Raw genomic sequence first — 17,079 nt, forward strand, 5'->3', positions numbered from 1 at the left:
TCCGATCCCAACATGTCTTCTACTTACTGCAAGAATTCCTATAAGGAAATAGTGACTGACCTTGCTGAGTTTACTGTCTTCAGGAACAGATTATTTCCTCTACCTTCTTCCACCCAGGCTGTTCAAAGCATCTGATAACTACCCATGTTGTTTCATTTTCATGAAGAGCAGAAGCAAACATAACTGATATGCCTTATGTCTCACTCCACATTTGCTCTTCTGGAATCAGGTGTACACTACACATCCATGTGTAGCCATGAACTTCAGGCCTCCATAGCACCACAACCAAGCAGAAAAGCTGTGGAAAGCACGGCACTGGAGCTCCAGACCTGGTATCACAATGCTGTCAGTGAAAAACTGTTGTGGGCTCTACCCAGGCAGGCATTGTGAGAGAAGGGACTCGTTCCTATGAAGAGCCTGGAACCTGGAGAAAAAGTCTGAAGCCCTAGGCCAGAGAAGGGAGGGAGATCAGACCTAGGACTTTCCAAAAAGATTTTTTCAGGGACTAAGGGATGAGAAGAGGCTTAAAACTAACTCAGCTCTCAAAACTTGGCCTACCTTTATGATTTTTTAAGACTGTTAGTTGAATTTCAGATTCATAGCCAGCCTAAACCAAAACCTACTACATTGTTTCTGAATTTCTCAATTAGCCTTAGTATTAAAAAGATCAGGCCATCCAGTTCTGCCAAGCATAGAGGTACTCATCTGCTTGTAAATAAGATGTAAAATGTTCTGCTATGAGCTCCAGGAAACAGCTGTTTCTAAAACCCCAGTTAAAACCGAGCAGTATTAGTAAGGGAGTAGCATTCAGCAGCTCTGGACTGCCTAACAGCAGTACAGCAGCTAAAAAAGGAACCACAAAATCAACAAGAGTTTTCTGGAAGCATCAGAGAAGAAAAAAAATTACAGTTCTTGACCCTCAAAGTCTGCCAATTGTTTGTTTCATTTGTGTGAACTGAGAGGCAAGGTGTACCATGGTCCTTCCATATTTAACTTAGAGAGAAAATAGAGGGCTCCTTCACAGCAGTTCTTTCTATCATTTGAGTATTAGCTTTGGCATTTTAAAATGGAATGAAAATACTTTGTTTTCAGACACTCAACTTACCCATCACAGATTTCAAAGACCTAATGAATAAAACTTAACCTCTTGAGTACTGTTGTTCTATTTTAACTTGGAGTAAAGTGAGGCACAGATGAAAATTGTCTTGGCACACACAAATGAAGATCACATTTGAACCAGAAGCCACATCTCCCAAACTTCAGTTTTAGGCCTTGAACAGTTCTTTCTTAAACTTTTAATGGAATTAATTACAAAAAAATCCAGCTAATGTCAGTAGTTGAATGAAATCTGAACTTCTTTTGTCCTGGTCCTGCTATCTAGTATTATTTTATTAGGTTAATTTTATTTTTCTGCTGACTTAAAAGCAACAGGATGAAGCTCCCACTGACTTACTGAATTAATATATGCACACTGCCTACAACAACCATGTTCACACTTTAGTCACTAAAATTAGTTTGCTGAAAAAACACAGATTGCTGGTTTAGTTCAGACAGAAGTCAGCCTATTGGAATGTAATAATCCAACACTGGAAGGGCTATGAAGGAAAATCTTCTACTTCACACACAAAATCCTTGTTAATACAGTAATAAACCTGAAACTAAGTCAATGATAAAAGTAAACACAAAGGAGGAAATATAATGCCACTGATACGAAAACACAAGGAGTGCTGTGAAGAGAATGACTCTAAGTAATTCATACTTCCTTCAGCATGTATAACCTTGCATTTCCTTCCCATACACAATCATTAATTCACTTTGCTTGCAGTTAAAGCGCAATCTATTTCTGAAAACCCTGTGAATGATGTTGAGCTAGGTTTTTTACCCTACTTTTTGAGCAAATATTACAGAATCTCTACATTGTACTGATACTATAATCAAATATGGACCTTTCCAAAGAACAGCCTAATTGAATTCCCTTAACTGCCTCTATACATCACTGATTTCTCTTATAAAAAATGGACTAAGTCTTTTAATACTTTCAGATATCAGAACAGAAGGTTAAAGTGTCTACTAAATTAAGCTGCCTCACTGAAGGTTCTTATGATCGGTCTTAAAAACAACCGATCATATAGGCTTTCATATATTCAAGCGCAGCATTTCAGCCCGAGTACCAAGGTGACAAAAGCACACGATTAGAGACAGTCAAAAAGCTGAGTTCACCCGACATGGCAACTAATGAGAATTCATAGGGTCTGTAGAGACAAACACCCAATTCTCCAGAGTATTGCTGAAGTATGATAGCTTTCTTATCTCATTCCTTCAAACTTTCAAGCATGTAATGAGGCAGGAATCAGATACTAGATCTTTCTGAAGCAGATCTCAATGCCACTGCCTTCTCTTGTCTATCCTACACACTTTTGTATCCCTCTTAGCCCACTCAACTTTGCCCACCTCAGTGTTGTGAGTAAGCAGGAGCAATATTAATGGAACATGTGGGGTTGGCAGCAGATGCAAGAAGGCAGTGCAGGTGCTGGTGCAACAAGGGGATGAAGCAGCAGGAGGAGCACAGCCAATGAGCAAGTGGAGCCTGGGAAAGCACGCAGGTGGTATTTGGCTGAAAAGGTAGTGGCAACACAGAATGCATCAAGGACATGTTAATGTAAGGAGCAAGCAACTGAAGTCTAGTGTATGAAGAGGCTGATGAGGCTGTTGATCTCTTCTTTCCCCATTTCTAAACCTGCTGACTACTTGATCTGCATGGGCAGATCTGCCAGGAAGCTCCACACAGCTCTGCACTATATCACTCTGCACTAAGATTCAGCAAACCTACTGTTGGAACAGTGTCAGCTATTAAATTAATCCAGATTGTAGAGTTTTATTGTTAATACAGAATTGTTAGGGCTAGATTTGCTTTAGAGAAAAAAATATTAATATTTCAGATAATTATGAGTATCTCGAACTTTCCTGTTCACAGGAACAAATACTGAACATGTTTGTTGCCATATTCTAATTCTCTACCCTTTGAACAATATAGCTCGCCAGGAGAGGAGAACATCAGTTCATATATACCGAAGAAGTGTAGATTTTCTGAAGTTTCTTTCACTTTTATTACTATCATAGAGTCTCCTCCCAAGTCTACATCTTTGTGCTGTTCTTCTAGATCGAGCAGAGGTCTCTGTAAGACTGTGGCCTGCAAGGGTCTCTGACAGACTAAGAGGTAAATGGACAAAATGGAGTGTTCATGAAGAGGAGTTATCAGGAGTAGTCAGCATGGATTCACCAAGGGTAACGTCACGTTTGACCAATTTGATAGCTTTGTACAATGGTGTAACTTCATGGCTAGTAGATGAGGTGGCAGTGGATGTGGTCTACCTTCACTTCAGCGAGGCTTTCAACATTGTCTGCCACAGCATCCTGACAGCCAAACTTCAGAAATACTAATTGGATGACTGCCAGTGAGATGGGTTGGGAACTGGCTGAAGGACAGAGCTTAGACAGTTGTGCTAAGTGGGGCAGAGTCTAGTTGGAGACCTGTGTCTAGTGGTGCTCCCCAGGCAGGGGTCAGTACTGGGTCCAGCCCTGTTCAATATAATAAACAACGACCTGGACAAAGGGACAGAGTATATCCTCAGCAAGGTTGCTGATGACACAAAACTGGAAGGAGTGGCTGACATACCAGAAGGCTGTGCTGCCATTCAGTGTGATCTTGACAGGCTAGAGAGTTGAGAAGGAAGAAACCTAATGGAATTCAGCAAGGGTGAGTATAGAGTACTGCATGTGGGGAGGAACAACCCCATGTATCAGTACAAGCTGGGGAGGACCTGCTGGAGGGCAGTTCCATGGAAAAGGACCTGGTTGTCTTGGTGGACAGAAGGATGACCATAAGCCAGCAATGTGCCTCGTGGACAAGAAGGCCAATGGCATCCTGGGGTGCATCAGAAGAAGTGTGGCCAGTAAGGCCAGGGGGGTAGGGGGGTTCTCCTCCCCCTCTACTCTGCCCCAGTGAGGCCACATCTGGAATACTGCATCTAATTCAGGGCTTCCCAATCAATGAAGGACAAGTAACTACTGGAGAGACTCGAGCACTAGGCCACAAAGACGATGAGGGGACTGGAGCATGTGCCCTGTGAGGAAAGGCTGAGAGCTGGGGCTGTTAAGCCTGGAGAAAAGACAACTGAGGGAGGATCTCATTAATGCTTAAAAATATCTAAAGGGTGGGTGTCAGGAGGATGGGATCAGACTCTTCTCACTGGTGTCCACTGACAGGACAAAGGGCAATGATCACACGCTAGAGCACAGGAGGTTCAACCTAAACATAAGGAAAAAATTCTTTACTGTGAGAGTTAACAGAGCACTGGAAAAGGCTGCCCAGAGAGGTTGTGGAGTTTTCATATCTGGAGACATTCCAAAGCCATCTGAACGTGTTCCTACGTGATCTGCTGTAGGTGATCCTGCTCTAGCTTCCAACCCCTACCATTCTGTGATTCTGAGAGAGGGGCAGGCAATCTATCTAGGTGATTCAAACCATGAAAGTAAGTGCACTTGCTGATAGCCTGCGCTGCACAGGGGAATTCTCCCACAGAGCTGTTCCTCCAGAACTTGTTCTAATTAAAGATTCATTGGATCACAGATGGCAAGAATGAACATGTTTCTGTGTCTTCTCAGACTAGTCTTTAGGATGTTAAACTTGGTATTATGTTTGTACTTTGTTTTCGATTACACAGTCCATGGATTAAAGATTTATAGCTATGTACTTAACTCTGCAGAGCAGTGTAGGTATCTCCTGTCAAAACTGTTCTAACAAGTCAAGTTTGGGAGAAGTGTTGTGACACACCACTACAATCATAATTTTCTTTTGGACTATTCTGTACCCCTACATACATTTCTCCATTAAATGAACAACTGATGGGGAGTTCTGCTAGTGGAATTGCATGTATTTCTTTTCCCCTCACCTTATTTAAAATGCAATTAACTTATAATTGCTTTTCCCCCTCTATGTGCCTGGTGTCTAACAGGATTAACTTAGCTGTATCTAGCAGAACTGTGACTCTGTATATAACAGAGACATTGGCATGAATTTTTGTTTCCAATAAAAAAACAGCTAAACCACTGAAGTGTTTAAGTCTAAGCCACCACTCACTATCTTCTCCATCTATGAATGATAGAGCTACAGGCAGAGAGGACTTTGCCTTGTCTAGTCTTTGAAACTACTGAATCCTGGGCCTTCTCAGGGCTAGGGGAGACCAGCAGGAAATCTGGTGGGTAAAAACTGCAGTCATGGCTCAACACTAACAAAGGATGCATCTGAAAAATCAAATCAGCTAGATTTGAGGGACAACAAAAGAAAGAGGAGGAGTGGAGACAAGATACTCCAGACTGAAGCACTATGGTTTAGAACAGCTGTTTTCAGTCTTCAAGTCTTGGCCTCTGGGAATTTATTCGTGGTTACAGCTTTGCATTAAAATTTGCATAAAAATAGTTTGGTCCTGTTCAGATAGAGGCTATGAGGTCCCAAGAAGAAAACCATGGGGAAGAGAGAAGTTAGTTTGCTCCTGAGAGCTTTCTTAATAATATGTGTTCCTCAACAGTGTGTTTAAGAGAGACTAAACTTGAACAGTACAAACTGCATTAAGGGATAACAAAATACTTAAAAATAGAAAACTATAGAAGTAAAAAGCTGAAATATGTTAGTCAGGCAACATTTAAGGAAAATGATCCATTCCTCATAGATGGCACCATAGTAACATTTCCTTTGGAAGAAGGACTTCTCCAAGAATATCAAGGTAATTACTACTAAAAAGTAGGATTTGCAAAGATGTATCTATTTTATAATGCCTATTCAATAGAGAAGAAGACCACATAGCAGCTTTGTGGACTGATTCTAGAAAAGCATAGTTTCATTCAGCCCAGATGTCAATGCCTCAGAAGGCTGTGCTGCCATTCAGTGTGATCTTGACAGGCTAGAGAGTTGAGAAGGAAGAAACCTAATGGAATTCAGCAAGGGTGAGTATAGAGTACTGCATGTGGGGAGGAACAACCCCATGTATCAGTACAAGCTGGGGAGGACCTGCTGGAGGGCAGTTCCATGGAAAAGGACCTGGTTGTCTTGGTGGACAGAAGGATGACCATAAGCCAGCAATGTGCCTCGTGGACAAGAAGGCCAATGGCATCCTGGGGTGCATCAGAAGAAGTGTGGCCAGTAAGGCCAGGGGGGTAGGGGGGTTCTCCTCCCCCTCTACTCTGCCCCAGTGAGGCCACATCTGGAATACTGCATCTAATTCAGGGCTTCCCAATCAATGAAGGACAAGTAACTACTGGAGAGACTCGAGCACTAGGCCACAAAGACGATGAGGGGACTGGAGCATGTGCCCTGTGAGGAAAGGCTGAGAGCTGGGGCTGTTAAGCCTGGAGAAAAGACAACTGAGGGAGGATCTCATTAATGCTTAAAAATATCTAAAGGGTGGGTGTCAGGAGGATGGGATCAGACTCTTCTCACTGGTGTCCACTGACAGGACAAAGGGCAATGATCACACGCTAGAGCACAGGAGGTTCAACCTAAACATAAGGAAAAAATTCTTTACTGTGAGAGTTAACAGAGCACTGGAAAAGGCTGCCCAGAGAGGTTGTGGAGTTTTCATATCTGGAGACATTCCAAAGCCATCTGAACGTGTTCCTACGTGATCTGCTGTAGGTGATCCTGCTCTAGCTTCCAACCCCTACCATTCTGTGATTCTGAGAGAGGGGCAGGCAATCTATCTAGGTGATTCAAACCATGAAAGTAAGTGCACTTGCTGATAGCCTGCGCTGCACAGGGGAATTCTCCCACAGAGCTGTTCCTCCAGAACTTGTTCTAATTAAAGATTCATTGGATCACAGATGGCAAGAATGAACATGTTTCTGTGTCTTCTCAGACTAGTCTTTAGGATGTTAAACTTGGTATTATGTTTGTACTTTGTTTTCGATTACACAGTCCATGGATTAAAGATTTATAGCTATGTACTTAACTCTGCAGAGCAGTGTAGGTATCTCCTGTCAAAACTGTTCTAACAAGTCAAGTTTGGGAGAAGTGTTGTGACACACCACTACAATCATAATTTTCTTTTGGACTATTCTGTACCCCTACATACATTTCTCCATTAAATGAACAACTGATGGGGAGTTCTGCTAGTGGAATTGCATGTATTTCTTTTCCCCTCACCTTATTTAAAATGCAATTAACTTATAATTGCTTTTCCCCCTCTATGTGCCTGGTGTCTAACAGGATTAACTTAGCTGTATCTAGCAGAACTGTGACTCTGTATATAACAGAGACATTGGCATGAATTTTTGTTTCCAATAAAAAAACAGCTAAACCACTGAAGTGTTTAAGTCTAAGCCACCACTCACTATCTTCTCCATCTATGAATGATAGAGCTACAGGCAGAGAGGACTTTGCCTTGTCTAGTCTTTGAAACTACTGAATCCTGGGCCTTCTCAGGGCTAGGGGAGACCAGCAGGAAATCTGGTGGGTAAAAACTGCAGTCATGGCTCAACACTAACAAAGGATGCATCTGAAAAATCAAATCAGCTAGATTTGAGGGACAACAAAAGAAAGAGGAGGAGTGGAGACAAGATACTCCAGACTGAAGCACTATGGTTTAGAACAGCTGTTTTCAGTCTTCAAGTCTTGGCCTCTGGGAATTTATTCGTGGTTACAGCTTTGCATTAAAATTTGCATAAAAATAGTTTGGTCCTGTTCAGATAGAGGCTATGAGGTCCCAAGAAGAAAACCATGGGGAAGAGAGAAGTTAGTTTGCTCCTGAGAGCTTTCTTAATAATATGTGTTCCTCAACAGTGTGTTTAAGAGAGACTAAACTTGAACAGTACAAACTGCATTAAGGGATAACAAAATACTTAAAAATAGAAAACTATAGAAGTAAAAAGCTGAAATATGTTAGTCAGGCAACATTTAAGGAAAATGATCCATTCCTCATAGATGGCACCATAGTAACATTTCCTTTGGAAGAAGGACTTCTCCAAGAATATCAAGGTAATTACTACTAAAAAGTAGGATTTGCAAAGATGTATCTATTTTATAATGCCTATTCAATAGAGAAGAAGACCACATAGCAGCTTTGTGGACTGATTCTAGAAAAGCATAGTTTCATTCAGCCCAGATGTCAATGCCTTTGGAAAGAGAGATCTGTAATTATCTTTGGCATGAAAGCAGGCCAGAATTATAAACTTTACTGTAACACATTCAGTTCAATTGAATATTATCTGGGTTTGGGTCTGCATTATCTCTGAACCTTGAAAATGAACATACTTCACGACATATTTAAAGTTTCCAGTTCAATTTCCAGCAAGATCTCCATCATATTAATAATTTATTGTTTCCTTCATTAGCATTATCACATTTACCTAGTCCCTCCTCTTCCTAAAAGATAACCAGTCACTGAAGTGTATGCCTGTGTGTAACCTGAAGAAAGGCACCATTAAAGGAGAAAACAGAAAAACCACAAGCTGTAAAATACAAAGTTTTGATCTAGTATTTTTGGAAATATTTTTGAGCAAATTTTCTCTGCTTTTAAACACCTACATTGAGAGAGCTCGAGCCCAGGGGAAAATCATCAATTGCTTGGCAGGTTAGTTTCAGACATGCTAGGCTAAATATTCAGGAAGTCTGGCAACACACTCTAGGGGAAGGAGAATGAGAACATGAATTATTTATGTGAATAGTGATAATCCCAAACTTTGTTTAAATATACATGAAATTGAGTTTTGATGATCTCTGGGGTAGATCATCCAAGTTGTGCAATAATAATGTAGTTCTTGAAGATAAACCTTTTCATGCTTATGACCATTTTTTTTATAGCTATCATCATTTTTCAAAGATAAAGATACTGGAAAGATTATTTTCTTACACTTTCAATGGCACTTTTAAATAACTGGTTTCTTTTTTGTGTATTACCACTTCCTACTATTCTAACATAATGTGGAACATTCAGAACCCAATGAGATGCATTTCATATAGTGAGTGGTAGGCCATCTTTAATTATAAAGCTTCTTTACAAGATTTTCTAGACAACAGAACATTTCTGGCAAAAAAAAAAAAATATATTAAAAAAATGACACTGTATTGACTTTGAAATGTCTCTGATTTCCCAAAATTTGCAAAACCCAAACTCTGGTTTCTAACAGAACCTTATCGGAACTTCTGTCTTTTCTACCTTCATCTTAAGGAATATGAAAAGGGCACACTGACTGCAGTAGCCAAGATGACAGGTCTGTGTCTGCTTCTTGGGATTCTTTACCAGAGCAGTGAGAACTTCACTCCATGAAATCTCTATTGGCAGTTTAAATGTATGTTGTAATTAAAGATGATTATGACCTAACTCTGTGGCTCAGGAGTTAAGTAACTCATAAGGCAGGAAAACAAGGTTTGCATAAAATTATTATGCTATGAATGCAAAGCTGATGGTAGAAAGCATTTTGAAAGTAGGTTCTTTGAACATAATTATTTTTTTTTATTATTTGCAAAGATTAATATTGGATCTTGAGCATTATGCCCTCTACTAACATTAATGCTTCTATTTTATTCACTCATAATAAAATTCTGAGGAATAGGCTAGATATGCATTTATAACATCTGCAGTTGGAAAACTATTTTAAATTAAACTCTCTAGTATTCTCAGTAATTAAAACCATAGTAGTATTCTACATTTTAAGTGCCCTTTTTAGTCTATGGTAGCACAATCTCACAAGTAATTGGTAATAACGATTTTCACAGTAACTGTTTTGCAGTCTAAACAGAGCTAAATATTTATGTATTCCTCAAAGCAAACAAAAAGACCAACAGATATAGAAGACCTGGATATAACCAAGTATTTTGGAAAACATGCTTGTGGCCAAAAGCCAAACACAACCAAAAATTCAGTTATATTTTCCTGCTTGTGGTAACAACTTAAGCAACAATTATTCAATAAATATTTTTGGATTAAAAAAAAAATAAATTCATTTCTGCCAACGCAAAAAAAGCCCAAACCATACAGTATTACAAAACAATTATTTTCTTTATTTCCTATGTAAAAGAAATTGGCATTTCTTTTTGTCAGCTCTTATACTGAAAAAAAACCAAAAAGAAAAGAATAGGAAGAAAAGTTGCCGTGTCACTGCTGCAACACAGGAACTGCCATAACCGATCAGCCCCCCCAGTGGTCTTTTCAGCTGGTTTGTCTCTGAAGTATCTGCTGTTGCCTAAAGCCAAAGTGCAGGAGAACCTTCCTTCAAACTTCAAGGTATAGCAAGTCTTACACAGAGATTTGATTCATCATTTGATTCAATTAACTATCTTCTTGGTGACTTATATGGTGTTTATGTAACTTCAGATAAATAAATAATAATTAAAAAATCAGCCAGATTTGGTTTTCCCAGTCATTCAGATGCTTGTGGAATCTCAGCCATTACCTCGGCCTAATGTGTTATTAAAAAAATTAATCTCCAAGTGCTTAAGTTTAATAGTTTCTTGTAGTAGCAAGGTTCACCAGGTTAACTAAGCATGGTATAAAAAAAAATTTCCTTCAACCAGTATTAGATGTGCTCTAATGTGTACTTCTCCCTGGAGTCTTCATGATTTTGTGATGCCATTGGATACTGCGCAAGATAAAAAGCAACATATTTGCTTGGTTTTGTACTGCTACTCTATACTTCATTAATTATGTCTTCAGAGTATTGGTACGAGTTATGCAGACTACCAAGCCAGCAGAATAAAAGTAAAGAATATTTTCATGAAATATTACTAAAACTAAGGGTTGCTAAAAAAGTGGTACTAGTAATACAAAGACCATTAGAAACGTCCTGGTCTGAGCCAGAATAAAGCCAGTTTTCCTTTTACTGATTTTTTTTTCCTTCATTGAGCTTTCTTTTAACTAGCACCAGAGCGTTCCAACTAAGGCTGATAAGAGAGGAATGTTTTTCTAACTGCTGCGTCTTCAAGGTCACATCTTTGCCCTGCTGGCTCAGACACTATGGGGAGATCTATGACCCCCCTGTAGGAGGCTGAGTTAGACAGACAGCAAAAGTGGCCAGAGATATTCCATTCCATGTATCTATGTAAGCTCAGAGGAAGGTCAGAGATCACAGAAGACAACTTCCTTCCTTCTTCTTCTTCCCTTCTCTTGTCATCCATGGCTGGTGTCTGGGTAGGATTCCTTCCATCCATCACCACCGACCCCCAGGCTTGAGCTCTCCTGACCCTCATCACTCTGTGCTTTCTCCAGCAGCTCTGGGATTTTTTGGGACTGTTCACAGCTCAGGAGATGCTGTGGGAGTTGCTGGGGGTGGGGGGAGGCGAGAGGCTTTTGCAGGTATCTGAACATATCTGTATATAATTGTATAATTTTCTTTTATCATTGGTGTTTAATTAAAGTTGTGTAGTTTAGTTTTCAATCCAGCCAAGTCTCTCTTTTTCTCTCTCTCTTTCCTTACCTGGGTGGGAGGGGGAGGGGATCGAGAGCATTGTTACTTCTCCCTGGAGTCTTCATGATTTTGTGATGCCATTGGATACTGCGCAAGATAAAAAGCAACATATTTGCTTGGTTTTGTACTGCTACTCTATACTTCATTAATTATGTCTTCAGAGTATTGGTACGAGTTATGCAGACTACCAAGCCAGCAGAATAAAAGTAAAGAATATTTTCATGAAATATTACTAAAACTAAGGGTTGCTAAAAAAGTGGTACTAGTAATACAAAGACCATTAGAAACGTCCTGGTCTGAGCCAGAATAAAGCCAGTTTTCCTTTTACTGATTTTTTTTTCCTTCATTGAGCTTTCTTTTAACTAGCACCAGAGCGTTCCAACTAAGGCTGATAAGAGAGGAATGTTTTTCTAACTGCTGCGTCTTCAAGGTCACATCTTTGCCCTGCTGGCTCAGACACTATGGGGAGATCTATGACCCCCCTGTAGGAGGCTGAGTTAGACAGACAGCAAAAGTGGCCAGAGATATTCCATTCCATGTATCTATGTAAGCTCAGAGGAAGGTCAGAGATCACAGAAGACAACTTCCTTCCTTCTTCTTCTTCCCTTCTCTTGTCATCCATGGCTGGTGTCTGGGTAGGATTCCTTCCATCCATCACCACCGACCCCCAGGCTTGAGCTCTCCTGACCCTCATCACTCTGTGCTTTCTCCAGCAGCTCTGGGATTTTTTGGGACTGTTCACAGCTCAGGAGATGCTGTGGGAGTTGCTGGGGGTGGGGGGAGGCGAGAGGCTTTTGCAGGTATCTGAACATATCTGTATATAATTGTATAATTTTCTTTTATCATTGGTGTTTAATTAAAGTTGTGTAGTTTAGTTTTCAATCCAGCCAAGTCTCTCTTTTTCTCTCTCTCTTTCCTTACCTGGGTGGGAGGGGAGAACCTGAGTCAAACAGTGACAGAAAAATATGTCAATCATAGACACTTGAGAAAATGTAAGTGTCACTTCTCACAGTGTTGAATAATAAATACTGGTTGCAAATGTTAGTAACATTAGTTATGTACATAAAAGTATTTTGATCCAGTAAATCAACTAGATTCCTAGTAGATTAAAACAGAAAAAGGAAGATGTGGATAGAAATTATTTGGTCCTTAATGAGAATAAGTATCTCAGCACTTCTCCCTTTTCTAGTCTGGGTATGAGTGAAACTGGGTTAGTATAACAACATATTCCCTCTGGGCTATTTTCCTTGCCTCCAGCAATGCAGACAACTGTGAAAGAAATTCTCATGCTTTCCAGTAATATTGCAATTTTTCCTATATTTGTTCTTGTCTACCTTTACTAGAGCGTCTGGAACTAACGCACCCTTGTCTTTCTTGGACAGTGGTTTGGCTATGAGTTTCTTGGCTACAAAGAGGTAAAAGAGACTTCAGATTAATTATTACTACTTGATGTAGTGATTAATTCAATTTTTCAAGTATAGTTAGAAACTCAACACATAGTAATTCAATTTATAGCAGTTGGCTTCAACAAGATTGCCAAGTGTATGCAATAATCTATTAAATGTTACCTCTCTCCATTAACTTATTAAAAACAAAAGCCATACCAAAAAAAGGTTAAAATAAGTAGCTTTGAGTGTTTTAACCCTAAACATTGAAATTTATATTATGTAGCAAATATTGTAATCTAAAAAAGAAAAAACTAAGCAATACAGCATATGTTTTGAGTCTTGCAAATCAGATGCAAAATATTAGATTCAATTTTAGAAAGGCACATGGGAAGTCAAGTCATTTAAAAGAAATTTGAACAAAAATCACTTTTAAAGTAGTTGTGTAAGTACTTTTTGACTAAATGAATAGTTTAAATAGTTGGGGAAAGCACAATTAAGAAGAACACAAATATTTTTTAATAAAAAATTCTCAGATTCCAATGGTTATCAAACCAATTTCTGTTAGGTTTTTTTTCTGCTTACAAAGTATCCCATATTTTAAGACAATCATCAGTCTTCACAGAAGGGGAACACAAGCTATGGAAGTTTCTGATCTCTGTTTGCCTGGAGAAGTGAGAGTCATCTGTCCTGATTTGCATATATCAGTATCTCTAAAGATCTGAAAAAGTAAAATAAAAATCAAGTCCCTATATTTTCCTTGACTAAAAACTGGCTGCTGTTTCTTTGTTCTTCTGTACATACTGTATTTTGACTGCTAACTACAATCACAGAAACAGGAATGCTTCTGTGTACAATCTAGTATGTGTTGTGTAAACAACATAATTCCATATGCACTTGCAACCCAATAGAAGAATATATGGTGGGAATGAGGAAGTATTAGATGTAGTCAAGACAAAAGCTTTTCTCTCCTTTGCTCCTCCAAACCATGAAGGGTCTAAAGTCAACCCTCCCAAGCACCCCACAGGATGGGTGCAGTCATTCACATGCTTGTCAGCAGAAACATCCACTGACCAGGAAGCACATTTAGATGAAGTGTATCTCCTGCTCTGGTAATAAGGCTTTATGATCACATTATATACCTTTAATTAAGGTATTATTACATGGACTGAAAAACTCTCAAGAGGAAAACATAACAGCTTTTTACTAAGCAACTCAACAGACAGGGAAATTTCATGGCAGAAAATCTGAAGAATCCTTGGGCAGTGCATAGTCCAAGAATGAAAGTGCAGTGCCCGAATGTCTGTCAGGTTCTGACAAACCCATGTTGTTTCTTCAACTGGTATTTATACCAGGTAGCTCTGTAACTTCTGTAAACCTTGGAGTCAAGGGGAAATTTGCCACTTGTTACAGTGGTGCAATGGGAGGCAGAACATTTAATTGCCACGTGATGGAATAGCTGGTTCCACACAAGACAAACATCAGACATCTCATGAATATCTATCTACCTGTTTGCCTAGAATGAGGTCTACAGACAAGGAATTTTTCCAAGACTGAAAATAAATACAGTCCAGCTGCCACACAAAAGGCATACTCCACCACTACTTACAGAGTCCTTCATTCTCAAATTATTACCTTATGAAGTGTTGGAGAACCCTCCTCTGCTTCTTTTGGTCCTTCCGGCAGGAGAGGAGCAGAATCTGGCACTGATCCTGAAGATTGTTCTCCATATTCTTCTGCAAACAGCATCCACAATTCACCATTATGAGGACCACAAAATAATTATGAATGTGTCCATTTTATGTGAGCAACCATGAAATTACAATCTAGCCAAGTAACAGGATGTGAACTGATACAGGTGAAAAATGTTTGAAGCCAAACTTTGTATAAGAATTTATCAAAATTTGCCGATTAACTTTCATTTACATTACTAAGCTTAGACTTAAATGTCATTTATTTATTGCTTATTTATATAGGTAATTATATAAAATAAAAACAATCAAACATTTACACGACTTAAGAACCAAGTCCCTACTGACAGCAATGCAGCTGGTACTTAACAAACATACCATATGCATTTCTCTTAATTAACTAATAAGATTGCCACCAACTGTAATAACAAGTTATATATGAGGGTGGGTTTTTTTGCACAATTGAACAACTGCCTCAAAACTTTTGTTCCATTTTTTTTAAAGAACAACAGGTCATCAGTGAAATCTCTTCCTACAGACTGCTCTCTGGCTTATTTTGCAAGGAAGAAAGGAAGGAGAAAATGCACAGGATGTGCAAGGGGAGAACAAAGAGGAAGGAGAGTAGTTAAGTTGACTTTAACTATGATCATCAAGTTAGCACAGTGTTATGTCCAAGGCTGGCGTTTTTTCTTTTTTTGGAAAAAGGCATAAAGACTAGACTTCACTTGAAAGACAGAGGGAGTAACTAGAAAAAGGGGGGAAACTTACGAAAACTTGGGTTAAAAGATTTCTAAACACCAACATAATTGAAGTTTTGATAGTTTAGGAGGGCAACTAAACACTATGTCCATAAACTGAATAATAAGAAGTGTCAGGACCCTGAGCATTTTCCTATCAGTTGACTCAGTAGGATGCTTCCTATATTATTTGTTCAGATTCATTTAGGTTTTTCTGCATTAGTTTATTCAAAACTGTTTTAATGACAAAGACCTGGTAGCAAGTTCAATATTCAGAGTTGAGATTTAACCGCTACTGTTCCTTTAGAACTTCATACTGAAATCCACTTATTTGGGAACTAAGCATTCTGCATTAGAGCAGAGGGAAAATCAACAGTTTTTACAAAAGTACTGGTTAGATCTAACACAGAATACCTAAGAAAAAACAAAGATGTCTGTGAAATGCTTTGATGTGTCCTAAAATGTTGCCAAGGTAGGGCATGAACCAGCAGTCTATATGTAAGAGGAAATGAGAAACTGATCCAGTTGACTGACAATTAAGACAGTACCATATAAACTGGAATATTTAAGTTCCAATACCTTCCTAAGTCAGATGTGTCAACTTGCTCAGTGGCTAGCTAACTATACACAATTTCTGCATCACCCTAAATAATCATTATGCCATCTACGTGCTACATAAATTCCTATCTTCAGAACAATAAGCAGTACAACATGGTAAAATCTTGGACCATCAGTTAAACCCACACCGGTATACCAGGAAGACAGAAGTAAACTTACTTTCACCAGCCACATAATTAGCTGGAAAATAGCCTTGCTGTCCATTTGCTAGGCTGCCAAACCACCAGTTATCATTATCTTTGTACAACACTTGGATAATGTCACTGCGATGGATGGTTAGCTCATCTGATCGATGCGCTGTGTAGTCATAAAGAGCCACTACCTAAAAGAGAGATAAGAGCACCACAGCTTTATCACAACCCTGCCACAGAGAAAAAAGCGCAACATTCACTTCCTCTTGCAGAAAAGAAGCTGAAACCAAAGCTGCACTTTGGTAAAAGCTGAGGCTGTCTCAAGTTTTGCTAATGGGATCAGGGGTGGTGGGAAAGCAGCAGGAGAGGCAAGATAAAGGACTGTGGGATTGTAGAAATGGTTAAGAACATTCAATTCACTAAGATTAGCTTCAAAACAGCAGCTGGTAGTTTTATAAGCAATTTACTTGTGAAGCAAAAGGGAAAAAAATACACTTCATACATTCATTTTCTCAGAATTGTTACACCACCTTCAGATCCCATTCTGTGTGTGCTCATGAAGCATGTGTTCAAATAAATACTTCAACACTACGACAGATTCACCGAAGGAAAAATTTAGTTCACAATATTATTGCAAAGTTTTGCTTCGATCCCTTAATTTTTTGTGTGTGTGTGTTTAGAAAGAAGGATTAGTATATACAGTTTTATAAATATCTACCCAAAATATTTATATTCCATTTCACATAATAAATTATTTGCCAGTGATATACTACACTTAGTATTTTCTGAAAAAAGTATACTAATAGTGGTCAGCACCATGCATGCTACCTGGAACACATCACTAGAAGCCTGCTTTCTACCATGAACCTGAAAACACCAAGTATAGTTTCCTCATTATTTCCTATGTCCTATGAACAAAAATTTGTCCTGATGAATTCAGAGCAAAAAAAGACTGAAAAGAAAACAAGTGAACTGAAAGAATAAGAGAATTGCTCACTTCCCTCATCATAAGTGAAGAGCAAAATTATGACCTATTTTACACAAAGAACAGTTTACCTAC

General features: G+C 39.0%; 1 protein-coding gene across 1 annotated transcript in view; it reads right to left on the bottom strand.

The window, feature by feature from the left end:
* The window catches only part of AHI1 (Abelson helper integration site 1), an 87,137-nt gene that overhangs the window by 3,871 nt on the left and 66,187 nt on the right, over nucleotides 1-17,079 (bottom strand). Inside the window, exons 21-22 of the mRNA XM_009999144.1 lie at nucleotides 16,048-16,210; nucleotides 14,478-14,578 (exon numbers count right to left, since the gene is read on the bottom strand). Of these exons, the coding sequence (XP_009997446.1) occupies nucleotides 14,478-14,578; nucleotides 16,048-16,210 (264 nt within the window). The remainder of the gene's footprint in view (nucleotides 1-14,477; nucleotides 14,579-16,047; nucleotides 16,211-17,079) is intronic.

Source organism: Chaetura pelagica, unplaced genomic scaffold (genome assembly GCF_000747805.2).
Source record: "Chaetura pelagica isolate M959 unplaced genomic scaffold, ChaPel_1.0 scaffold90, whole genome shotgun sequence".
Lineage (NCBI taxonomy): Eukaryota > Metazoa > Chordata > Aves > Apodiformes > Apodidae > Chaetura > Chaetura pelagica.